Here is a 25,617-nt window from a genome sequence, read left to right on the forward strand (position 1 = left end):
CTTTTTTTTTCTTTTTCATTTAGAAATGTCATCGCCACTTAATTAACAATGCATTGTTACCTGAAAGTAAAAGCAAGCCTGTCTTAGGCCATATGGCAGGGTTTTAATCTGCACTGTCGCAGTATAATCCTGTTGAAATGGCTTCCCTTTTCAGTCAAAACTGCATTTCACACTTTACTAACATAGGGCTTTTCCTTTCCTGTTCCAAAGTAATACAGCCTCGCTTGTGCAGTCAGTGCAAATTAAAAGGGCGCACATCCACAGAGGCAGAGCAGCACGGCTGGGGGAGAGGAAGAGGACTCCATCCCCAAAGGGGGAAACGGGCTCTTTTTGTGAACTGCTTTTGTGCACTTTGACCAAACTGATTTGGGTTGCCACTTCAGAAGACAGTCACAGTCTTCATAAGGCTATTTGCCATGTCACAAAGGTCTGGACTATGCTGACGGTGCTAGTTATGGAAGTCTTTGTGATTTTTACCTTTCCTTCCCCAGTGCTGCTGGGAATCTACATCAACAGTTTATAAAAGTAGAAAGACATAGAGCACAAACAGGATTAAATCTTGCTTGGAGTGGCAATGTAGATTCTTTCCACCAGAAAAGTTTGCCAGACTATTAATACGCACAGGCCCATCCCACAGTGTCCTGCACAAGTGCAGGGACTGTGGATTTCCCTGATCCTTCTGTCTCGCTGCTTTCTCAGTTCTCCCAATGCCACATATTGCTAGGCTACTATGAGGAAATACTCAAGGTCTCTTTTTAACATTTGTGCATCTCAGGCTCAAATAGATTGAGGTAGGGCCAAATCATATCAAGCAATGAATCTAGATAGCTTCAATCCCAGATAAATGCCTTATCACAAAAAGCAGCTTTCCTTTGGTTACCCTTCCCTGTATTTCCACCTGTCTTTTCTTTCTGTGATTAGTATAAGTGCAGAGTAGCAGGGTGGAGGGAGGAAAAGGATCTAAAGAAACTTCTCCCCTCTCCTACTGATTGCCTGTGTTTGTCCTAGACGAAAGTGTCCAAGTCAGTGAAAGTACCAGTGGTCAGCAGGGCTGCTCCTTGTCTTACATCCTTCTGCAGATACATCTGGCTCCAAAGTGCAGGTCAACACCTGCCTTCACTGACCTGGGATGGCAAGCACCCAAAATGTGTTGTGCTGCCCCTGGGTATGGGTGAGAGGGAGGGCTGGGACTCTTGTCCTGGAGGACAGAGCTCCTTCCCCATGAGACATATTGGAACCATTCAGCTCTCCAACTGCAGGCAAAGCCTTCCTTGACTTTCTTTTTCACTTTGTGCGGTGTTCCTGTGTCCTTCTCCTGGTATGACCCCCTGGAACATCTCAATGAGATTTGGAGGTACTTTGGAGGTATTTTACTACAATTTCTGTTTTTCAATGCATATGCAAATGCTACGATATACAGCAGCATTCTCGCCTGCACCCCTGCCCGAGCAAATGGCCTGCTATAGAAGCTGCACAGTACCGGTTTGGTCCTACGGGATGGGTCCTAGGATATTAGTATATGCAAGTGTTTGCAATGGGGCAACAAAGGTAGCAAGTGCAAAAACTGGATTCAAGTAGAGATCTGAGATTTTGCTTACAGGAGGAAAAGGCAGAGAGCTCCTTTGTAATTTACATACCTGGGAAAATCTGTGCTTTGGCCAGAAAAATCAGAGCCTAGATGTCCATTAACAGGCAGTGAAAGGCTGGCTTAAAATAGTTGTGTGTCTTTGTCTCGAGATATTTCACTAGGGGAAAAGACTTGAGAATGAGAGTAGTTGGTTTGGATAAACAGAGCTGTACTTCTAAGACATATCTTCCTGGCCTAAAAGTCAAAAGAGCAAGATATCTCTGGTGCTTATACATGAGCACAGCTCCTCTGACATGAGCTGCTTCTTTCCAGCTGAGGATCAGCCACATCAGGCAGCTGGATGGCCACAGACATGGAAACTTAGCAGTGGGACTTTGGAGAACACAGAACGTGAGGACGGCTCTTACGTACTGTTTTCTTGCAGGCACCTCACTTCTACTTTGCAGGACCAGTGCAGGAAAGGGTTGAAGACATGGAGAGACAGTGTGAACGTGACTTATACACCTGAGAGAAAATGATATTTTGGTGCATTAAACAGAGGGAGAATATCTCAAGAGAGTATATCCAAATGGAGATGCTATTCCCTTCTTTTTCTAGCATTTGGATGAATTGTGAAGCTGAGGCTGAGCCTAGATCTGTGCATTTGTCTCTCTCTACTTCTCTGTCCCCAGCCCTCCCCCCCTTTTCCTCTTCCACAGCTCCAGAGGGTGGAGGTGCGATTCGCTATGCCAGTTTTTTATTTCCAGCACGCTTGACAGGCTGGGCGAGGAAGGCGTTAATGTTTTCTGACAGGCCCCCTCTAATTGTTGGAGCTTTTCTTCTCTGCCTTTTCTGTGAAATTCTGACTTAGGCGAGCAGCATAACAAAATGCTCTGGCATTGAAATGTGCGCTTGCACTACACTGGGCTTGGGGAAACAGCATTATTCATGAAGATTTTCAGCTGTTTTTGTCTTTTAACTAACCTTTGAGTTTGATCAGAGGCTAGCCGGGCTCCCTTTCTCAAAAGGCGGTCTTGGCAACCCGACAATGGAGCCAAACTGTTTTCCCTGTTAAAGAGATAACTATGCCGTTGAGTTGGTACATGGGGGAAATTAATCTTCAGGCGTATACAAATGATAGGTTTACCTCAGTCTGCAATCGCCTGCATGAGATTATTGATAGGATGAGGGTAAGGAAAAATTCAGTCTGGGCAAGGAACTTAGAAAAAAACCTACCAAACTCATCATCCCCTTTGACTGCATAACGCCTGCGATTGATTCTTCACCACTTGCCTTTTGCAGCGGGAATTAGCCCTGCATTGTGCGGGCTGACACGCTAAAAGCGAGCTCGCTTTGGAGCAAGAAGTTGCTGTGCGCTGGGCCGGGCCGGGGCGGTCACTGGGTGCCGGGAGTGGGGGTCGGGGCGGGGGGGGGGGAGGGAGGTTGTCTGCCCGCTCCCCTTTCCGAGAGGCGGGGATGGGGGTGGGGGAGGAAAAAAAAAAAAGAAAAAAAAAAAAAAAGAAAGAAAAATACTCCCTTCCCCCCCCCCCCCCCCCCCGCGCTCTTCCAGGCGAGCTAATCCCTGAATGCGCTGAGTAATCGGCGCTGCATTATGGAGCTGCGCGCTGCGGCCAGCCGGGGTGTCGCGGCGCGGCTCGCCTTGGGCAGGTGCCCGCTTCCCTCGTGTGCCGGCCACCCCCTTTCCTCCAGAACTCCCCACTCGGGATTTTGGCAAGGAAACGCAGCACGGCTCGGCTCGGCACGGCCCCGGAGCGCGGAACTCCGCGCTCCGGGGCCGTGCCATGCCGAGCCGAGCCGAGCCGTGCCGTGCCGAGCCAAGCCGAGGCGGGGCGTGCGGCACCTGCGGCGGGCGCACGCCGGCCTCCAAGCCCGGCGGGACCCCGCCGCGTCGGGCTGCGGCGTGAATAAATGATGAAGCGTGACACGCGCTGGGGCAGCGCTGCCCGCTGCCTGCCCGGCCCCTACAAAAACCCCTTTTGTGCCCATGGGAGCGCGCACACAAAAGGCAGGACCTGCGCCGCGCGGGGGGGGGGGGGGGAAGGGAGGGAGAAGGGAAAAGAAAAAAAAAAAAAAAAAAGAAAAGGAGGAGGAAAAAGGAAAAAAAAGAAAGGAAATAAAGAGAAAAGTAGAAGAAATAAAATGAAAATGAGGATAAAAGAAAAAGGAAAATTAAATGTATATTATATGTGTGTGTGTGTGTGTGTGTGTGTATACATATATTTATATAAAGAAAATAGGGATAAAAGTTAAAAAAAGAGCGGGGGGAGCCCTAGCCACCAGAAAGGGCAGTGTGTGCGCAGGTGCGGGGTGATGTGGGGGGAGAGCCGCGGAAGGGGCACTGCGGAGTGCCCGGCGCAGGGCAGGGGCCGACGGCGGCGGCGCGACCCCTCTCTTACCTGAACGCCGCGGGTGCAAGCGGGAGGAGGGCGCGGAGGCTCCGCGGGGCCGGTGCTGGTCCCGAACGCGGCTGCGGGCGCAAAACATCGGGGAGCTGCGGGGCTGGTGAGGAGGGGATGGCTCGTGGGGAGGCCCGCGGAACGGGGACCGCGGGCAAAGGCAGCCTCCCCTCCGCGGAGAGGCTCCCCCGGGCTCGCCGCTGCTCCGCGGGCGCGGAGGCCGCGGGTCGCTGCGCGCCTCGGGGCAGGGCGGCGAGCCCGGTCCGACGCGGCCCGGCTCGGCGCGGCCCGGCGCGGTCCGGCTGGGGCACCGCAGTCTCACCGGGAGCCACGGGGGCTCTCGCCGCGCTTCCCCATCGCTGCCGAGGGGCACTATTTGGGGAGAGAAAAAGGAGGGGGAAAAAAAATACCTCGGGGGACTGCGTTTGTTAGTTAATGGGTCACTTCTCCTGCATTACGATAAATAAACACATAGGTAAATAAATTAATAAATAAATGTCCCAGCAACCTCCACCTGCACCCCCTCCCTGTCTTCTTCCCCACCCCCCATAGCCCTGAGTAGCTCTAAAACTTATCCTGCGACCAAAGAAGTCCCTGATTTATGGAGTTTACTAATGCTAACTGAATACTGTCTGTCAGGCAGCGCTGAAAGGCTCTCCGCACTAATACAAGAAAAGGCTTTGTGTTGCTAAGCGATTAGAGCAGATGTAATGAGATTTACCCCAATCCTGCTTTGCCCTTTCCCTATCTTCAGTAAAATTGTGTGTGTGTGTTTTCTTTCTTTCTTTCTTTCTTTCTTTTTTTTGGGGGGGGGGAGGCTGAGGGGAAAAGAGAGGGAGGAGGTGGTGAATTTCTGAGCCTGCCTTATACATTGTAGCGAACAAGAGCGTAACTTTGCCTTTAGTTTAATGAGTCTGGATATTTACTATTCAGAAGTGAGCAAAAAAGAACACCTGTCTACACAAGGAAGAGAAATTTCGCCTTTGTAACAGAATGAAACATTATCCTAATGTTATATTCATAGCTATAAATTACTGGCTACACTTTCTTTGCATACCTTATCTATACACTTGCAAAAGTGGGTAAATAAAAGAGGAGATGCTTTAAAGGGAGAATGGATGGAGACATATAACGGTTATTATTTTCATAACTAAACATTAGTTCCACGATCGGTTAAAACAATGCGTGTTTGTGCTGAAGTAATGAGGTATTTCGTGACCCTAGTCCCCCTCCCGATTAAATCACATATTGATAATATCAGGGGGTGGGGTGGGGGGAGACCAAGACCGATGTATATGTACGTTTAAAGCAATGCAGAAAGGAATATACATCGCTATGTGCACGTGTATATGCGTATATGTGTATATGCATATACAGATACAGACATATGCATACGTGCACACACACATACACACACACACTTATTTCTGCAGTGTTCCCTCAAAGTTTTCCCTCCTCTTTTTTAAAAATAGTGAATCCCTTGTAACTAGACGGTACGTTTGTATCTGAGTGGGCTGGATTTTTAACTCTGTAAGGCACACTGGCTCTCTCTGCTCTTTGTCGGATTTTTTGTAAGATGCATTTTGCGCTTTGCTTTCCGCTTGGCTTGGTGCACGCAAACTGAATTTGCAAGTGATGCAGGAGCCAGGCGAAAAAGAGAAGGCGAATTCTGGTCACGTCCTTGCTAACTGACAACAAGCAGGCTAGCCAAAAAAAAGGGGGGGGGGGGGGAAGAGTCCAATTTCTTTTTGAATCTTGGTAATTGGGTACTTTTACACGCAGATCACGCTATTTGGGTAGAATAACAAGCTTAGAAAGACCAGTGTCTCTGAGCTGCCACACATTTCTACTACGGCGCTTTATTTATTTATTTTATTTTATCTCCCTTCGCCTCTCGCTCCCCGTCTTCGAAAGCCCAGTGATTTTATTTATCCAGCCACTATCTTTGCAGAGGCAACACAGTAGCTTTTTTTTTTTTTTTTTTTTTTTTTTTTTGGGGGTGGGGGGAGTTGCACGTTTCCCCCTATCTTTCCGCCCCGTGCGGTCAGAGATGCGGAAGATGGGGTCACAGCAGCGAAACGCGGCATGTAGCGCCCTCTTTTTAGGACTCCGTCTTCGGGGGAATTCTTGAATGTGCAGTGATTTCAGGAAGGACAATGCAATCATTAATCATCTCCTCGCCTTTTGATTTGGATACACATTTGCAACATAGAAGGGCAAGAAAACAATGGTGATACGGCTAGATCTTTGCATATTTATATAAAGATAAAGATATATATGTTACATCCATCAGTTACAAACACTTCATAGGCAACTTAGCTCCGGTATAACATCGTTTAACATTTTGTCCTTACATTCATTGTTGTCAATGGCAGGGAAAAAATTACATGCAGCAGGCAGCTGATAACTTTAATTAAAAAAAGTTTTATTACGAAACTAGTTTGTATAAAACAGGGTTATACAGGACCTTTGTAAGTTTGTAATAAAACAGTAAGAAAAGGCAGTGGCATAAGGGCTTTTTGTTTGTTTGTTTGTTTTGCTTCCCCCCCCCCCAAAAAAAAGGCAGCATATCAAAACAAATGGCTACCATTTTGCGTTTGGACAATAGCTGCATAAACTTTGTTCACTTTGAACATTGTTTAATAACATTATTAATACATTAACAAAGTTTCTATAAAGTAAGACACGTTGGTGCTAAAGTACATCTGGAGGAAATCCAAGTCCTTTACAAAACCACATACAAAAATGGCAGTTGTAAGGTAATGTCGACTACACGTCTAAACATGAAGAGGTAATAAGCATACATATTAAAAAAAGTATCAAGATATACACATTTTAAACCATTTGTACAAAACCTCTATAAATCTCTCTCTCTCTTATGTACAAAAATAGCTTAATATATCCCCAAACTGGTTAGGATAGATACAAATAGATTTTCTTATAATAAAAAAATTCACCCCCCCCAAAAAAAGGGAAAAAAGAGATTGGAAGCATTCTATGACGAAAACGAGAGGAAAAGCTCGGAGCAGGGGAGCGACAGGCACACAGCGGGGACTCCGGGGCATTCTTTGAGCACAGCATAGCTTAATTTCAAAATCTCCACAAACATTAGGAAACTAACTTTGTCCACAGAGTAAGGAGAGCCAGTCTTTGAAGGGCTGAAACAGCCAAGGCGGGCGGAGGGGAGCGGGGCTGGGGAAGGGGCTAGGGGTGTCTTTCTAGCAGGAGAGAAGAAGCAGAAGGAATTGCTCCTCAGCAGGTGGAGGGAGGGCAGGCGGTGCACGGGACGGGACGGGGCCCCCCACGCGGGGCCGCGGCGCGGGCCGTGTCCCTCGGGGCGCCCGCTCCGCCGCGCAGGTGCCGGCAGCGGCGCAGTCCGTGGTGGCCCGGGCAGAGTGCAAAGGCGGCGGCGGTGGCGCTGGGGGGCGGCCGGCTCCTGCCCGCCCCCGCGGCGCGCAGCGCTGTGCGCGGGGGCGCGCCCGCCCGCGGAGAGCGCAGCCCGCACCGCCCTCCGACGGCGGGGGAGCGGGAAATGCAACAGGTATTTGTGTGTGTGTGTGTGTGCATGTGTGTCGGGGTTCTTTTTCTGCAATACATAGTGTTGTTTTTTTTTCCCCCTTTGGCAACTGCCCTGTAACAATAAAAAAGAGAGAGGAGATCAGAGCCGCGCGGGGAGCAGCGGAAGGAAGGAGCCGCCCGTAAGCAGTCCGGGCCGCCCGGCGCCCCCCGGCCTCGCCAGTCCCGCGGGCCCCCGCGGGCGCGCACCCACCTGCGGCGGGGGCGCGCGGGCCGCCGGCGCTCAGAACCAGCTGGTGAAGTCGAGCAGCTCCTGCTCCTCGGGGCTGAGCGGGTCGTAGGAGCCCTCGTCGGAGGAGTAGGAGGAGACGGGGGAGCCCGCCATGGAGTTCATGTCGTGGGAATAGCTGGGCGAGATGGTGGGCGAGAGCACGCCGGCCTGGAAGGCGGCGCTGACGGCGTCGTGCTCGTCCAGCAGCTGCTGCAGGGCGCGGATGTACTCGACGGCGGAGCGCAGCGTCTCCACTTTGCTCATCTTCTTGTTGGCGGCGCCGTTGGGGACGTGCTCCCGCAGCGTGGCGAAGCCCAGGTTCACCAGCTTCACGCGGTTGCGCTCCCGCTCGTTGCGCCGCGCCACGGCGGCCGGCTGCTGCTGCGGCAGGCTGTACCCGAAGCCGCTGAAGTTGAGCCGCCGCTTGCAGCGCATCAGCTCCGGCGAGGCCGAGCGCTGCCGCTTGGCGGCCCGCGGCGCCGCCGGCTTGGCCCCCGGCGAGGGCTGCGCGCCCGCGGGGCTCAGCTGCGGCGGCGGCGCCCCCGGCGGAGGCGCGGCGGCGGCGGCGGCGGCCACGGCGGCGGCGAAGAAGCAGGCGGGCTGCAGGAAGGGCGGCTGCCCGGCGCCGCTGGCCATCCCGGCGGCGCTGCCGCTGGCCGTGGGCGCTGGGGCGTCTGGCGAGGCGGGGACGCCCGAGCGTCGGCCGGGGTCCCCCCACCCTCCCCCTCCCCGCCCCACCGAGGGAAGGCTAGGAAAAAATGTCCCGGCGTTTAAAATCGGAGGGGACGGGGAGAATACAGAAATCTATATATAAAAAAATGAAAAATAAGATAATAATAAAAAAGGAGGGCAAGGAGGGGAAGAAGGAGGAAGGGGAAAGGGGCCGCGGCAACAAAAGGGAGCGGGCGGCGGGTGCGCGGCGGCGGAGCGCGCAGGCGGCTCTGCCCGCCCCCTCCTCTCGCCCTGCGCGCGGCGGGCTGCGGGGAGGCTCGTGGCGCTCGCGTGTGCGCAGCCTGCTTTGCAAAGCCCCTCTTGCAAAAAAGTGGCTGGGGATTGTGTCTCTTATAAGGGGCGGACGGGGCTCGCTCCCCCCCCTCCTCTCCTACACACACTCACACACACACGCACACACACACACACACACACACACACGCGCGCGCACCCGCTCCCCCCCGGCCCCCCCCCCCCCACAACCCCCCTTTCCCCCTCTCACACACGCACACACACACACGCGCACTCTGCACCTTGCGCCGTCCACGCTCCCCTGCCTTTGCAGTGAGTGACCGCGGGCCGCGCAGCGCCGCCGCCTTTTCAACGCGGGGGGGTGGTGGTGGTGGTGTGTGTGTGTGTGTAGGGGGGTGTGGGGGGAAACACAGCACACACGCACACATGCCCGCAGCCCCCGGCACACACGCGCTGGCCCCGTCCCGGCTCCGCCTCCCCTCCCGTCCCCCCTTCCCCCGTGTCCCACCCCCCCCTCCAAACCCCGGGGCCCCCCTTCCCTTCCTTTCCCTTCCCCCTTCCCCGCCGCCCCCACCCCTCGCGGGTTTGTTGTTGCAAGTGCGTGCGCCCGGCGCGTGCCGCGCTCCCGGCCCTGAGCAAACACCCGCGCCGGGGCGCCGCGCGGGGGCGGGGGCGCGGGCGCGGCCCGACGGGGCGGGGCGCCCCGGCCGCGCGTGGGCCGCGCGCCGCCCCGGCCCCGCGGAGCCCCGGCGGGCGAGGGGGAGCGCGGGTGGGGTGGGGGGGTTCCGGGGCTCAACGCTTCGGGAGCCCCCCGCGTACGGGGGGGTCGCTTCTGCTGCAGCGAAGCGGCGGCGCGGCGCGGAGCTGCGTGCGCTCGGCGCTGCATCCGCGGGCCCCCAGGGCAGGGTGCGGGGGCCACTTTCGGCCGCCTCCCGGCCTGAAGGGGATCGAGGGCCCTGGAGCAGCGGCCGCTCGCTCCGCGGGGCGGGGGGACACCGGGGGCAGGCGAGAGCCGGCGCCGGCTCCGTGTCAGAGCCGCCGGCGCAGCGAGGTCCGCGGCCGGGCTGATGTCTCTATTAGCTGCTGCAGGAGAAAGCTACGGGCTGTGCGGAGCCGGGGCTCCCTTTGCCATCCGAGCCCACCTCCAGGGCTGCCGCGTCGGCGCGGCTCCGAGCCCTGCTGCCTCCGCGGGTGCGGGTGGGCAGTGGCACCGCAGGGGAGGTTTCCCGGCTGCCGGTTGAGGTCTGTCTGGTGTCTTGGGTCCTGGCTGTGGTACTGGGAGGCCCAGGCTGGCACCACACGGGGTCACACCAGCGTGGGCTGCTTCTCATCTCAGGAGGGAAAAACTCCCAGTTCAGGTTTCAGTGGAAGTGAGAGCAAAAATCATTCTTGCTGTTCTCCTGTGGCCTCAGTTACACCAGCCTGCAGCTGTAGAGATCTTCTCATCCACCAGTACAGTGGATCCCCAACCCTGGCTGGGCCCGTGGCTTTAAAATAGTGATAAACAGCAATATTGTATGGCAGAAACTTAATATGAATCCAATAGCTATTCTTTTAGTAATTTTTAACATATGATGAAAAAAGGGAAGGGGGTCTGTCTGATCTAGACTCTGTCATACTATTTCAGAGCCCTCTTCATCGATCACTAAGTAACCTTCTAGATTTAAGCTTAACTGTCTCAGCATATATGAAATATATGAAACAATTTTAACCTATCCTCTGCAGGACAACCAGATCTTAACACAATACCCTGGTTCTTATTCTCTGTGCAGAGAGCTGTTCTCTGCGGCTGCAGGCCTTCCAGTTCGTTCATTCCAGAACGTCCCACGTCTGACAGCAGAACTCTCTACGCTGGGAGCAGTTGTTGCATCATCTGCTCCACGTTGTGGCATCCCAGGAGTACGAAAACCGTAAGGAAAGTGCACTGCGAGCCCCATCTCAGTGCTTCGGGAAGTGGCAACAGCGCTCAGGAAATGAAATGCCAAATTAATTGCAGCTCTGTAACCTATACATGTAGGTAAGAGTAATTCTCCTCTTGAGAGGAAACCACTCTCAAGACTGTCATGGAAACACCACAGCACTGCAATTACTTCCCCTTTTCCTAAAAGGCAGAATGAGACCAGAATTTCTGGGTGCCTCCTTCTTGAATCTCAGAGGGCTTTGAATGACATATCTTAAAAAAGACAAGAGCCTCATAGGTCATCGAGCGTAACTTGCATGTAGTTTTGCCTCCGTAGCTCTGTCCTTTCCAGGCTCCCTCTGGCCACCCTTTTCCTCCCCTTTGCCAAGCACTTCCCTTGCCATCCGCTGCTGCAGGGGCACAAGCTCATCCCTCACGTTGGCTAAGGTATTGCCCATCTTGCCAGCTTCCTGGACTGCTCATTTCATAGAATAAGGAATCCATGGCTGCCAGATTTATAGATAGCAAATATTGTTTCAAGGTCCCCCCTCCATCCACACATCCACACAATCCTGCACCTGCACTTTGAAATTCTTAATTCTAACATAATGATAAATAGCCCTTGACCTTTTCACTGCATCCCCCACTTATTTTTTTTTTTAATCTCGAACTGTCATTATTTTATAGTGGCTTTTTTGTGTGCCTAAATTGTAGCCACACTCATGAGGTCTTTTGAAGTTCTTGGGGTTTTTTTGTTTTTGTGGCTTTTTTTTTTAACTTTGGTATGCTTTTTTTGCTCCCTTTCTTTTTTAAAGGCCATTTACGTTATGATTAAATGCATCTTGGAAAAGCAGAACGAAAGTCGTTAATCTATATAGATCTTCAAAGAATCAATACATTCGGGACTTCTGTAGGATTTGTTACACTCCATTTTGTTACAGTAGGCAGCTCGTCTGGATTTGGGCACATGTGTTTCTCTCCCTCCCCTCACCCCCCCCTTCTTCCAGCTTCCCCCCCAAGAGTGAAAATAAAGTAAAAGGTCTTTCATGGTAAACAAAACCAGCTTATTCTCCACATAGAACACATGAATAGCTGGAAAAAAAACTTACAATAAATGGTGCATTTTTTTCTCTGCTGGGTATAGCATTCAAGATCAGTCCAGTATTCAAGAAGCAGTCCATTTTTTGCTCAGCAAGAGAGTTTAGAAAAGAAGCGTGGGGTCTATTCAAGGATCTTTTCCCCCTTCACAATTGCTGGGCTTTATGAAACCTATCTTCCATGCCTTGTCAGAGTATTTCTGGGGACCAATTAGTGCTTTGTTGCAAGGCTTCTTTGCTGAATCTTTGAGCAGCAAGAAAAAGCTCTCTTGAGTCTCCCCTTATTTTGACTATTTCAGTCATTACTCAGTGTAATAATTAATATGACAACTGGACGCTGAAGTTTGTATAGAAACACCTCGGCTGCAGGAGAGAGCGTGCAGTGGGTGGTAACAAGCTACAGATCAGACTGAGAAGCCACACACACAAGAAAAAAAAAAAAGAAAGAAAAAGAAAAAAGAGAGAGAGAGAATAATGAAAGGAAAGAAAGAGAGAATAAAGATAAATAAATAGTTGGCACAACCCGAAGAAACATAATACAGACTTGGAAGGAAAAAAAGGCAATTAGGAGAAGGGAAGGGGGGACTCCAGGGAGGTAAACTTATTTTGAAACACTTTCTATATGCATAAAATTTCCAAAGTTTACTACTCTCAGAACACAGAAAAGTGTTTTTTTTTCCTTTTCTTTTCCCTGGTGACTATTCCTTAAACTTTTCTTTATTTCTTTTCTTTTCTTTTTTTTCTTTTCTTTTTTTCCTTTTTCTTTTTCTTTTTTTAATGGAGCATCTGCCTACACTTTTGCATACTAGATGAACTTTGATGTCTCTTCCTAAGTGTCCCTTTAAAGAAGTCAGATCTTCAAGTATTAAACCATGAAGGTAAGTAATTATTACTCATCTTGCCCAGGGTAGGTGGAGGTTAACGCTTGTGACAGCAAGTTTTAAGAGTTTCTTGGTGTTGTATCGTCTACAGGAGGAATAAAATCTGTGCCCCAAGTGAAGAATTAAAAATAACGTTTGACCAGGGACACTGCTGAGTTCTTGAAACACGCCTTGGGATGAGCGCTCATCACTTTGGAGCCATTTCTTGGGCTGCCAATTAGGGCATAATAAATAATTAGAGGTTTTAAGCGTATTAGATACAGCTCATGCTAATGAGCTACACCAGGTCTTGCGCTAACCTGAAGTGACAGTTTGCATATAAGGCTGCAAGAGGGAAAAAAGCTGTTGGGAAAGTTGCCCCCCTCTCCCCTCCGCAACCCCATCCCGCGGCGCCCTCTCCCGGCTGCTGCTTCCGCGCGTTTCCGCGCGTTTCCTCTCCTGCTCGGCGGCCCCCGCGGCTCGGCGCGCCGCGGAGCGCAGCCCCCGCTGCGGCCACGCGTGTCGCGTCCATCACGGCTGCCCGCGCTGGGGGCGGCGGGCAATCACCGGGATTTCCCCTCCCCCCCCCACTTTCTGGAGAGCGGAGTTTGGGGGCGCGGCAGCCCCCCGGCGAGCAGGGGTGAGGGTTATTGTTGGGGGGGGGGGATTTGTGCGATGCCCCCGGGGAGGGGGGGGGGCGGCCGGGCCCCCGCCGTGGCTCCGCGACCGCTGCCGCGGGGACACAGTGCCACCTCCCGGTCAGCCCCTGGCCTGGCCCCTGCGGGTTTGGCGACAGAGCCGTGCGAAGCCGCTCCGAAGGGGGGGAGAGGGGTAGCAAGGGGAGTGCCCCGAAAAGGGTTTTATCAGGGGGCTACAGCAGGAGCCGGGGGGCGGCCCCGCAAGGGGAAGGGCAATGTGCATACACGCGGATTTTTTTGTGGTCAGGTTGTGTCCTGGGATGTAGGGAAATGCAGCCTTGGGGTGCTACGTGGAGAGCTACAGCACGCAGACGCCTCTGGTAAATACATACCCCAGAGTCATATTACTAAGAGACCCCTCTTCCCCTCACCCCCAAGATATTTACTGAATCTTGGTTTGGGAATTTTCAGGAGCTTTTTTTTTTTTTTTTTTTTTTTTTTTTTTTTTTTTTTTTTTTTTACCAGAGAAGCTTCTCCCCACATCTCACTGCTTCCTCAAATTGACTGGGACACCCTGGAGTAGCAGGAAAGGCAGCAAGCATCAGGCAAAGGGTAGCCCCAGTTTCCTTGTGTGGGTACAGATAGTCCCGTCCAACCCCGAAAACACAGCAGCTTCGGGAAAGCTGCCTCCCTCTAAACACTGGCTAAAGGGAGAGGGGGGGAAGAGCAGTCTGAAAAGCAGCCAAAGTCTGTGGCCCTTTGAACCTACATGATGCCTGCCAGGGGAACCAGCCAACTTGCAGTGTGAAGAGCCCTCTTCTTGGTGGCTGAGCAGTACAGCCAGGGCTGTGCGAGTGTGCGTGTGTGTGTGTGCCAGGCAGGTGTGTGTTACTGGGGGAGATGAGGTGTTTTTAGAGGGAAGTAGTGTCTGACACCAGCAAATATCCCCAGGTGGTCGGAAGGAGTGGGGATGCATGGTGCAGCTGTCTGAGGGGGAGCTTAGAGCAGGAGCAACAGAGCTCAGTACTTGGCCAGGAACCAGATACCTGGGACAGCTTGAACCCAAGAGGGGAAGCCTGGTTAGACTAGCAACATTGCTGCAGTGCGGGGGGACCCATGCTACGTATGTTGGACAAATACTTCAAAGAGCACAGGTAAGTGCAGGCAATTTGGACTCTGAAATGGTCTCAGGGTAAACGCTGCTGATGCAACTGTGTCTTCATGCCGGTAATGGCACTGGAGTGATTCCTGGAGCAAAAGCTTGTCACATGTGCATGCGCGCGTGTGCACACACACACGCACACACACACTTGATTCTTTGCAGGATTTGGGAATCGGTCCTGGCAAGAAGAAGCTTTGTTTCCCCCAGGCAGTGCCTTTTGCTACCCGGTCACCTCTGAAGGTCCAGGCTGAATAAGCACAGAACTCCATTCTGAAGGCTGGTGGCAACACACTGGTGATACTATTATGATTAAATAGCAATAAGAGTAAGAGATAAGCTTGCAAAATAAATAGAAAAAGCAGGGGGAGGGGGGAGGAGTCAAAATAGAGAACTACAAGGATTTGGTGTGAGTGATATTTTGCGAACCCAGTATTTTACTTTGTGTTAATGTCAGGGTACAGTGAACAGAGCGTGTAATGCAGAAGAAAAGGAGAGGAAAAGGAGAGGAGCGATGAAAGAAAAGAAGAATAAATGCATGTACAAGCCACAGAGAAGGAAAAAAGATTGGACAAAGACTGGTGAAAAGAGAAAGAAAGAAGTCTGAAAAAGGAAATCACAAACAAATAACAAACCCCTCCTAGTTTGTGACTCTGGATGCTGCAGTTATTCTGGCCAGCCTTGGGCATGCATTTAAGCTTTTTAAAATCTAATTGAAAAAAGTAGCAGGTACAGCATGCAGGGAAAGCAAACAGCAAACAAGAACAATTGATAGAAACATTCTGCACTGGGATTATAATAATCGGGGTAACCACCATCCTTGTTTCATTACTTTTATCACAAGGCATCACTCAATGCCTCTGTCATGGACATGCCTATGTCAGGTGCTGTACAAACACAGGACACAAAATATTGCCTCCTCTAATGAACTTACTGGCTGAGCAATTCAAAGCCAGTAGTTTTCGTGCTGCTGGCAATGAATGAAGTTAACCTCCCTTTTCCCCTGCTTCCCCTTCTTTACCACAACACACTGCCGCGGTGTCAGGAGGGGCACAGGGTCACGGATGTATCACATTGGCTGACCTGATAGCTCATATCACAGGCTTGCTGTTCATTTGAGACAGTGATTTTCTAACTCTAGCAGTAGTCACAGGATGGACAGACAAGCAGGTGTTCTGAAGAAGATGCCTACTCACACCCAAAGCACTGAGTCATTTTAGAGGCACATTATTCGAAAGATAATTTCAGCGGGCTGGGCTCTGATGGCATTTTCATGGGGTTCAACACAGGTTTACATTGAGATGGCTGAAAGTGGCTCAGTTCAGATCATCTGCTGTGTGGCTGAGGGGGTTTAGTAGCTACCGGATTTCGTAAGTACAGCTAATTCTCAGTAACTCATTAGAACTCACCAGCTGAATTAGCTCTCGCGCTTTCAGTAGCGTTTCCCTTGAAACTGAAAGAACTATAAAGATACAATTCCTGTATACTGTAGGAGTTATCTTCATCAAAAAGACAGCCAGATTACTTGCCTTGATGACTTCATCTTTTCCGGAAATAAGGGAGGCCTTGACATTTTTTTTTTAACCTGCCATTTGATACTGAGCTACAACTTTTCATCATTCTCTCATCTCCTTTGGTGCCCCTTTGGTTTCCCAGCCAAGCCTAGGCTGTTTTATATCAACCTTTTACCAGCACTTTTTGAATTCATTCACAACCCTCACTTCATATTCTCCTTGTTGTATTTTCCGTGGCTAACATTGTGTACAAGCTCATGCATGCTGTCTTCAGTCCTTCTGCATCCTCTTGCCCTGTTCCTCCACTCTGATCCTTTCCTCCCACTCTGGTCCTTTCATCCCTGCTCCTTTTCTTCCTTTATCTCCTTCCCTCTTGTGTCTTTCTTGATGTCCAAGTGTGAGATTCGTGCAGCTAACTCCTGGCTCATGCTTCCTTTAAACCGAGTCTCTATCTCCTCTATCTCTTTGGCACGTGGAGCTGCGTCTCCTGCTCTCTAACCTCTTGGATGCATCCCAAAAGGCCTTGCTAAATGATCAGCTGACACCCTGTGTCTCAGTCTTACCCCGTTGCAGAGCCTACTGTGGCACTACAGCTGGCCTCCAAACAGCCCATCCTGGACAACATCTCATCTCCGATCATGTGGAGCAGGTCCTCATGAGAAACTGACCTGATGCTAAACCCTTGAACAGCCCAGGGCACAGATGGGGGAAAAGCTTACTAAAAACAGATGAAGCATGGACACGCTGCAATGCAAACAGCGGATAAGGCTGCTCAGAAGGAGGAGGGCTGCTAATTTAAAGCATGCTGCTCATCCACATTGGTTGTGGAAGGAAACAATGTGCTGGAGCGCCTCTGTGTGCTGGAGGGGCTTGGCGGGGACGGCTGGCATGGGTGCCAGTGGCGACTGGGGGGTGGATGGGGGGCGGGCAGGGAGAACGCCCCCTTGGCACCGCTACCGGGAGGCGGGAGTCACAGAAGGGGGGAAGGGGATGGCTTTGCCTTCTGTGCTCTGCTTTAAATACCTTTGCACAGAGCTCGGGCCACCCTGGTAAGGTCGGAAGGCTTCGCCTGCAGTGGGAGAGGGGGTCTCAGTGCCTGGGCATTGCTACCTTTGCACCATGGACGCGCAGCACTGCAAAATGAACGGTGACCCTCTGCAGGTAAGCTGTGGGGCCCGCGCACTCGTTCCTTGCGGGTGGGATGGTGGTGACAGCTACTCGCCTCCTGCCTGCCCTTCCCCCAGTGCTTGCAGATCTTGCCCCACACAAGCAGCATATCCTGAGGCAGGAGGAAACGTCACTCCCGTTTGGAGGCTTGGTGGCACTTGGTTTATACTGTTCTCTCTTTTGGCAGCTGGCATCCTTCTCTGTTGCTAATTGTGCTTGCAGGTGTGCAGTATGAACAAAAATGAACTTTGCCATCGTGGAAGTGAAGGAAAGGCAACAGAGCACAATTGGGAGACCACTACAAATGTATTTGTACATATATGGCAACTATAAGAAGCAGCAGCAAAGACCAGCAGCTAATTAGAGGTCTCAAAATTGTATGACAGAAGAAGATTGTCTTCTTCTGTTAATGGAAAGCAGCTGAAGTTAGGCACTCTTCTGGTGGAGTTATTTGTTACATTATGGGACTTTGACATCTCCCCCCCCCCTTTTTTTTAAGGTTTACTGACTTTGAACTCTTTGCTTTGGAAAATAGAGGACAGCCTACTGAAGCCCATGCCTTTAAATAACAGACACTATAGTTACTGCAAGAGCAAGTGACAAATACATAGCTTGAGGCCAGCATAGTTAATTATTAGGCCAAATTCAGCATGTACTTGTCCTATGCCATGCCGCTGAAGCCAGATACAAGCTGCAGAAGATGTGAAAAAGTGACTTCTGTTTCTACTAGCTGTTTTAAGAGCAGAGCAGTCAAGGAAGCCTGGTTTCCTGCTGCTTTGGGTGCTGAGGCTGAATTCCCATGGAGATTCTCTAGGTCTTACCTTGCTACTTTTTGTTTCCCAATGGGTCTATGGGAGTTGAGCATTCACATACCTTAAGAAATTGGACTCTAAGTGACTGAGAAACTATGCCATTTTCAGATGTGACTGAATATTCTTATTTTATTTGAAATTATTTTTCCCATTTCCCCTATTATTTTTATAGCTCTATTAAGTCTGGAATTTAACAGGAATAGGTGAAATTTTAATTTAACTGAAACTGCAGGTAAAGCTTCCTCTGGCTTTAACAGGATTGGAATTCATTCAGAAGAGTTCTACTTAAAAAGCTCAGAAATGGATTAGAAAGTTGACAGGTCTGTGTTATGAATCTCCAATTCTGGCACAAGTGTCAGAGAAGCAATATCAATCTCTGTGACACATGGTTAATTAAAAATGCAGATATGCTTGGCATTCAGGCAGACTTGTCTTTGCATCTGCATACCACCTATGTATGAGATTGTACTAAGTCCAGAAATGGATCTTATTTTACTCTTTGGTCAACTGGTTCTTATTTTGCTCTCTGTAAAAGACAGCTGGAAGAAAATTAGAGCTTAATTTATTCCAGGCTACATTTATAAATCATATATGCAAATCATGCAGGCAATATTTCACTAACAATGAAACAATTCATTTAACTCTTAATCATAATCACAGTAGTTGAAAGAACTGTTCCAAAGTTGCAATTTCACTCTATCTAAGAGTTTGAAAGACTAGAAATTAGAATTAGGATTTAGAATGGATAAACTGTGATCAACAGTTTAAAAAAAATACATGCTTACTGCAAAAGGCTCAACAATATGTTTGAGCACCTGTGTGTGATTGATATATACCGCTTCCAGTGCGTATTGATGTATATTGCCTCCATGTATATTGATAGGATCTGGGGACTGGTCAGGAAAACAACCATTTTACTCTTCTTTCCTCTTGTGATGAAGCTATTCAAGCCTTCACCTCTGTGGACAGACTCAAGCATGAAAAAACGGAGCTATCATTACAACATAGTGCCCCTCATCTGGCTACAGACACTGTATCCAAACCTCTATATCGCTGCATGGTCTTGCTAGATGCTATCAGAAGACCAACAAGCACCACTTTTCTGACTTTTTCCTAATGGTGCCTACACAAGGCTTTGAAATTCTCCGTGGCACACTACTGTTTGTTACTAGTGGTGCAGCAATGTCTGGGAGCCTTAGGCATGTACTGTTAAGTGCTGCACAGGCACAAAATGGAAACACTTGATGCTGCCCCAGCATCAAGTTGCATTACCATCCAAGCTGCACCATCCAAGCTGCATTAGGGAGCTCCTCACTGCAATTCCTACAAGAGATTCCCCAGAAGGATGGAAACTGTAATTTGGGTAATTTGTGGCCTTTAGGAAATGGAATCTGGTAGAAAAATCTGGTGTCAGTATCTGGCAATGAATGCCCAGGTTAACAGCAGCCCAAAAGGCAATCTGAAGAATCAACAATTACTTAATTTTCAAAAGAAGGCTGTTCTGTATAGCTCTGCCTCAGAGGATGCAGTCCTACCAAGAGCCTTATGGCTTCAGGGCAGCTGGGTTTGCTTATTGAACCTTCTGCTACAAAGACTGCCTTTGCTATTTCTAAGGACGATATTCTGGAACTAAGATGCTTTATATGCCGATTTGTATGTTAAATTTAGCAGTAGCCATAGTGAGGACAGGTTCTGACTGAAAAGGCCATTCTTAATAAAGAGAAATCAAATGGATGGATTCCTTGATGATTCCTCAGTTCTTGGCCTAGGACTTGTTACATCAATACCCATCCTTGTTGCAGATGTCCTGTCTGATTTTTGAAATACTGAGGCAGGGTGATTTGCTCAGTGCTCATAGGTTAAAAAAACACAAACAAAGCCTTAATGTGACTTCAAAAAGCTTGTAATAGTTGGGCATCAAATCTACTCTGACATTGGTAAGAATTAAGTCCTTCTGGAAATCTCAGTGAGCGCTTCCCAGCATGTTAGGTACCCAGATAGTTTTGAAAATCTGACCCCACTCCACAACCCAGTTTCCTGTTTCTAAAATAGGGAAATAGCTCTTCCTGCATCACAAGGTTTTGTGAGAAGAAACACATGTATTGTGACATGCTATGGCATTCTGGTAATGCAAAGCATGGAAGCAATTAAAATAAACACTCCCCTTGCTTGAGAATACTAGAAATTGTGCTTGAGAATTTGCAGAGCAGAGTCAGGAACAAACATAAATGAAAACACATCTTGTCATAACTGAGTCTTTACTCATTGTGTATTTTACAGAAGATTTTAACATTTGTTGCTATATTTTCCCATAGTTGTGGTTTTGGGTTCTTCTTTTTGTTTTTAAACCAGCTCCCACACCCGTCCCCTGAATACCACCTCTTCTGTGCTACCTGGAAGCCACAAGCAGAATTGAAGTGAAATGTAGGTGATATCCTGCATCTCTGCACAGAACTAATTTATATTGCTTTGCTTAATCCTGAGCATTAATGAAAAGACAACCTAAGGGAAGGTCTTTTCACTGTAGGTAAAACTGAAGTACCCTAATGATGCCAATCTTCCCAGAGCTCAGAGAGGTGAAGTGGGGCAAAAATCATATTGGGCTATTTTGCCTTCCTCCCACATGGGCTCTAGGCTGAAGGGAGGGATGTTGTTTTTCTACCACCATAAATCAGAGCAGCCCCAGAGCTGCTCTACTTATTCTGACAACAACAGTTGCCTTGATTTTGTCTTGCTCGGCTTTTCACTGGGGAAGTTCTCAGGTACCTGCTTAAAATAACTTTATATCCTCTTTACATTGATGTAATGCAAAAGGGAAGTGGAACAAAGCAAAAAAGATTTCTAGGGTGAATTTAAAGAAGGTTTCTCCCCCCCCCACACTTTTTTTTTCAGGAATCTATGTACATTGAGGAACACGCGAATAGAAGTGGAGTGATTTCTTTGATTTTCTCTCTGAAAGAAGAAGTTGGGGCATTGGCTAAAGTTCTTCGTACATTTGAGGTAAATATTTTCCTTTAGGAGACCTGACTGCATCCTTGCAGTTTTACTCTGCAGCAACATTTGCTCAGGGTGCTTAGGGTTACGTTTGAAATTCCATTTCATTGACATAAGGGGGGGGGGAAGTGGCATGTGTTTCTTTTTTCTGGGCTTAAAATCACTTAAAGTTCTGGAGTAGAATTGGCCTTTTAAGGTTAAAAGTTCAGTTTAAAACTTCTAATTTAAAAATCGCATCTCTAACTGATATGAAAGTGAAAAAAGTGCATTTTCTCCCTTTAAAAAAGTAAATATTCCACTGCAGCTACTACCATAAGAGCAAGAAGTTAGTGGGGCCATAGACTGGTGTGTGTCTGTTATCAATGTCTATATATGTACTACAGAAAGGCAAATGTTACCTGCCAGTCAACCACGTGACTCCCAGAGCACATACTGCATGAAGCAATTCTCCGGGGGGTGCTTCTGTCCTCTTAGCCCTTTTCCACCTCAATAAATCTGATATATATAAGCTCATCATCTCCCACTGCTAGTAATTCTACAAAGCGGGTGCAGGTACAGGTGAAACAGCATCAAAATGGCAGCATTTTGCACTTTGTTCACCATTCATGACTCCTATAAGAAACTCAGCAACTTTTACTGAATGATTTGGAAAGCTTTTGGGCAAACAAGGAGCCATTCACCTTTAAGGGGATTGCGTGCCCATTTATTCATGCAGAAATATTTCCCAGATGTCATGGATGGTGTTTAAAAATCACGAAACCCTCACAATTTGGGATAGTTATGTTGCAACACATACAGCTGTGTACTCTCTGCTCCCAAGCAAATCCACTTTGTTCTGTTGGTTTTTGGACATTTTCTAAAGAAAATCAACATGTAATAGTTATGCCCAAAAGCAATTCTTTCTATAGAACACTGTAATAAGTTGTGGCCTGCATATTTTCCATTTGCAAATTGAATTGACTAGCAAATGAAAGGATTGTATTGCGTTAGTACAAATGAAAAATAATTACAAGTCATAGGACATATTTGACTCATTAAGATGAAGGGAATTCATACCAACAGTAGAGCTAGTCTAAATTCGTGAATTGTCCATTGTAATGCAATCCTGCAAAATTTCCATACGTCACCAATGTGCATATCTATAAATGGACTTATGAGGCCTGTTGATATTATCTGGTTAAATGCATTACTATCCACTAACCAAGTTATTATCACCTTAAGAACAATCTGTGGGGAAGCTGATGTATGAAGGAGAGAAGTAGATGCTTCTAGGACGTGCTGCTTCTTGCCCTAGGTGGTATACTTGAACTAGGTGGATTGAATATGGTTCTCTCCCATGCCTCTGAAGGTGACTGTAGCTTAGACAGAGATGTGTTGGGTGAGTTAATTCCCATCCCAATGAAGCAGATTCTTTCTATGCAAACCTGCCATCTCCCCAGCACCAAGACTTGATAAGAGACCCGGCACGCGTGCCCTTATGCTAGTTTTGCATGCTGTTGGAAATGCAACAGGGAAATAGAAAGGGTGGCTGGAGGAAAGCGATTTGCTGAGTTTGACCTGCAGCTTCAGCTCCTCAGGACTGTCATTAATGAACTCATGCACATCAGTGTGTGTAAGCCACTCTTGTTCAGCAGAGAGGAACTCACTCTGCATACAGCAACCTAAGTCATGGGCCTGAACAGCTGAGATAACCTCCAACTTTCCCACCTAGACCACAATCATGGAGACCGAGAAGCACAAACTTTGTTTTCAGTGACATCCTCAGCACAGAGATGTGGAAGTTGATGAGATCTAGGTGATGCCCAGTTGGCTGTTAAAAGCTGGGACAGCAAGGAAGATGTCCTCTTCTGTTCCACAGCCACTGCTTTGCTAGCGGGTCCAGCAGCCACGTGTCTTCTGGGGCTCTGCCTGCTTTGCTGCCCTCAGTAGTCTGCTGCCCAGTGCAACTGCTTTTGCCGATAGTTGGAGCCAAAAGAGTAGTTTCCCCTCCTGGCTTTTGTATCCCTTCCCTGCTTTATAAAATTAGCTGTGGTTCTCAGGTTAGCTATAGCTCTGTCGGTCTACACCATCTGTCGTGGGGCTCCTCTGGGCAGGTAGACAATTCATCTTCTCCCTGAAGTTGCTGTCTGCAGTGTTGCCCCAGCCCAGGGTGAGAGAAGAACAGTGAGATCTTCTCAGAGGAGACTGTGCATGGAAGAAGTGTGGGGGTGGCTGTTCCGGCTGTTGATGCTTTGCTCAGCCACATAAAGTAAGAAAAAAGAAAACTCAAAAGCTACAAAATACTCAGACTGTGCCATAGAGCTGCAGGAATGCTCCAGCATCTGATCCTCGGTTAACACTGTACCTCACACCACTGTTCTCGCTGTGGCTGGATGGCCAAGCACGATGGGTTCAGAGCTCCTTGTGACAAATTACTAAAGCCAAATGCTGGTCTAATTTTTTGGGGTGTTCTCTAGGTAATCGTACTTGCTTAAATCAGCAGACGACTGTGTGGAAACCAGCAAGAAGCGTAGCCCAAGCCTCTCCTCCTCCCAGCTAGCACTTGGAAGTTATTAAAGGACCATGCCTCCAGCAGTGACTTTGAAGATTTTGCCTTTTCTCTAGCCAACCTATAAAACTATTTTGGACTATGAAGGGGGCAGGCAGGGGATTAAAGGAGCTGTAAATATGAAAGTCTTGAAAAGAAATCCTCTCTCAAGAGAGGGAAGAAAGTGTGGAAGTAAGATCCAGATGGAGACACAGGGACTTGGGGGGTTACCTAACGAAATGAGAGCTGACAAGGTGCTAACAGCAGCTGACCTATCTTTCAGTAAGGTAAATGTCCATGTGGATGTTCACCCTTTCTTCCATTTAACAATAGCAGAAAAACTCTGAGATATATGTTTGTTATTTTGGGAGGGCCGTTATGTCCATGTCGGGGACTCAGGAGCACTTCCAAGCTCCCAGTTTCATATGCTGTCCATGTTTCAGATCCACACTGGAATGAAACTTGGCCATATGCTAGCCACTGCTATGGTTTGCTTCCTGTGGGACATGAGAGCCTGAAGGCAGCTGTACTGTGCTCTAGCCTGACCCTACATCCGGATAACAGCGGGACTAGGGCTGCAGGTACCTTGAGTACCACAGTTGATCTGTATTCTAGATATAATCCATATTCACTCTTGATGCAGACCTCCCAAGTGAAGAAGTGATGTCCAGACATAGTTCAGCTAACTGGACTAAGCCCTTCTCATGGCCCAAGATGGACTGAAGACAGGGAAGCCCCAGTATCCATGCAGCTAAAGGTACAAGGCCAGTCACTGTAGAGAATATGCTCAGGGGACAGAAATACATCCCTTAATTGTGAGACCCAGTTTCAGGGAAATTTGTAGTGTATTGGGGAATAATCTTTTAATATTTGTCCTACTGAAACATCCCTCAAGGTTACTTGTGGAGCTGACAGACTGCCACATGCTCTCATGTCTGCTTTTTGCTTAGAGCCCCAACGTCTTGATTCCTGGACAGCTCCCAATTGCACGCATGAACATGATGCTACAATGAGAAATGTTGCTTTTCCAGTGCAGTTTTAAGCATTTTTCTGAGGAAACTCTGCCATATACTCAGCTCTTTGTGTCTGCTGACTTTCTCCTCAAAACATACTTGGGTAGATCTGCTTTTCTCTTGTTCTTGCCCTTGATTTATATTATTTCTAATGCATTTAAGTGTAGGGCCGATGTGCCAGCTCCAAAGAGAACAAGCTGTCTGTACAAAAGAGGGGCTGCACCCTCAGAGAGATGGGCACATATTTAAAGAGAGACTATGTAGCTCTTTAAGCTGAAAGTCTTTCTGTCTTCAAAAGCAACCCCAGACCATGTCTACAAAGGTGTTCAGTACCCACTTCAGGTGGGGAGAGAGTCCTTTCCCATTCTCATGCAAAGAAATAAGCAGTCCTCAGGAAAAGCCCCAAATGCCAGACCCCTGCAAACTCCTAAGCTCTTCTGCCCTCTTGGCCCTTGTTTCCCCTATGTTTTGTAAATGCCTGCAGAGTGGCAGCCTGAAGGACTCAGCCCAAAGCCCAGCTGAGATCCTCCTGGGCCACTCCATACCCAGGGCTGCTGTATGCCAGTGCCTGACTGCATGGCCCTGAGCCAGCCTGTCTCCACCTTCCCTGCAGAGAGGGCAAATGTCCACAGGGCCAGACTTGTACCCTGGGATGTGCTGTAACAGCAGCTCAGCCATGCCCTGTAACAAGCAAATAGTTAGTGCTGGATCCAGTTTGCTTCCACACTAGCTACCCTGTGCATGCTGGGATGTGGTAAAGATTCTCTTTTTGCTTAAATGGTCAAGCCCAATTTTCACTTCAAAAGCCTCTTTGTAGATAATCTTCACCCCTGCCTGCTTGCATGCAGCTTCCCTATGGGGTCTGCTTAGGCAAAACCTATTGCCACCTTGCAGGCTTAAGGGTGGCCACAGAGAAGCGTAAATTCACCAAAAGAGTCTTTTCACTGACTTCATTTTGATAGGACCCCCTGTACAGTACAGCATTGCTTGGTGCAGCTGTATGCTGTGTATCTGGCTCATTCTATTGCAGAAGATAGCTAGTAAGCCAAAATTGGAATAAATACCCCAGTCTGAAACAGAACATCACACATAGGCAAAATACTCTTAAAATCAGGGAGCCAGAACAGTTGTGGATTTATTTATTTATTTATTTATAGTTCATTGGACAAATCAGAAAGGTGCAATGTGTAAGTTCCAGTCAG

At 48.8% G+C, this 25,617-nt stretch overlaps 2 protein-coding genes across 2 annotated transcripts in view; one reads left to right on the top strand and one right to left on the bottom strand.

The window, feature by feature from the left end:
• Window positions 1-7,783: 7,783 nt before the first annotated feature.
• ASCL1 (achaete-scute family bHLH transcription factor 1) lies at window positions 7,784-10,547 on the bottom strand. The gene is made up of 2 exons (XM_062595114.1): window positions 10,484-10,547; window positions 7,784-8,445 (listed from the first exon to the last, which is right to left on the bottom strand). The coding sequence occupies exons 1-2, from the start codon at window positions 10,545-10,547 to the stop codon at window positions 7,784-7,786; spliced, it is 726 nt and encodes a 241-aa protein (XP_062451098.1).
• Window positions 10,548-17,021: 6,474 nt separating this feature from the next.
• PAH (phenylalanine hydroxylase) overlaps window positions 17,022-25,617 on the top strand; it is a 40,198-nt gene continuing 31,602 nt past the window's right edge. Inside the window, exons 1-2 of the mRNA XM_062569566.1 lie at window positions 17,022-17,063; window positions 20,774-20,881. Of these exons, the coding sequence (XP_062425550.1) occupies window positions 17,022-17,063; window positions 20,774-20,881 (150 nt within the window). The remainder of the gene's footprint in view (window positions 17,064-20,773; window positions 20,882-25,617) is intronic.

The sequence above is a fragment of the Rhea pennata genome, chromosome 1 (genome assembly GCF_028389875.1).
Source record: "Rhea pennata isolate bPtePen1 chromosome 1, bPtePen1.pri, whole genome shotgun sequence".
NCBI lineage: Eukaryota > Metazoa > Chordata > Aves > Rheiformes > Rheidae > Rhea > Rhea pennata.

What these genes read in the sequence shown, in the direction of transcription:
- ASCL1 (XM_062595114.1), bottom strand. Translation starts at nt 10,547, where the DNA reads ATGAACGAACTGGAAGGCCTGCAGCCGCAGAGAACAGCTCTCTGCACA. An exon ending in CACAGAGAATAAGAACCAGG is followed by an intron (nt 8,446 to 10,483) that starts GTATTGTGTTAA and finishes CCGCCTCGCCAG; the next exon opens with ACGCCCCAGCGCCCACGGCC.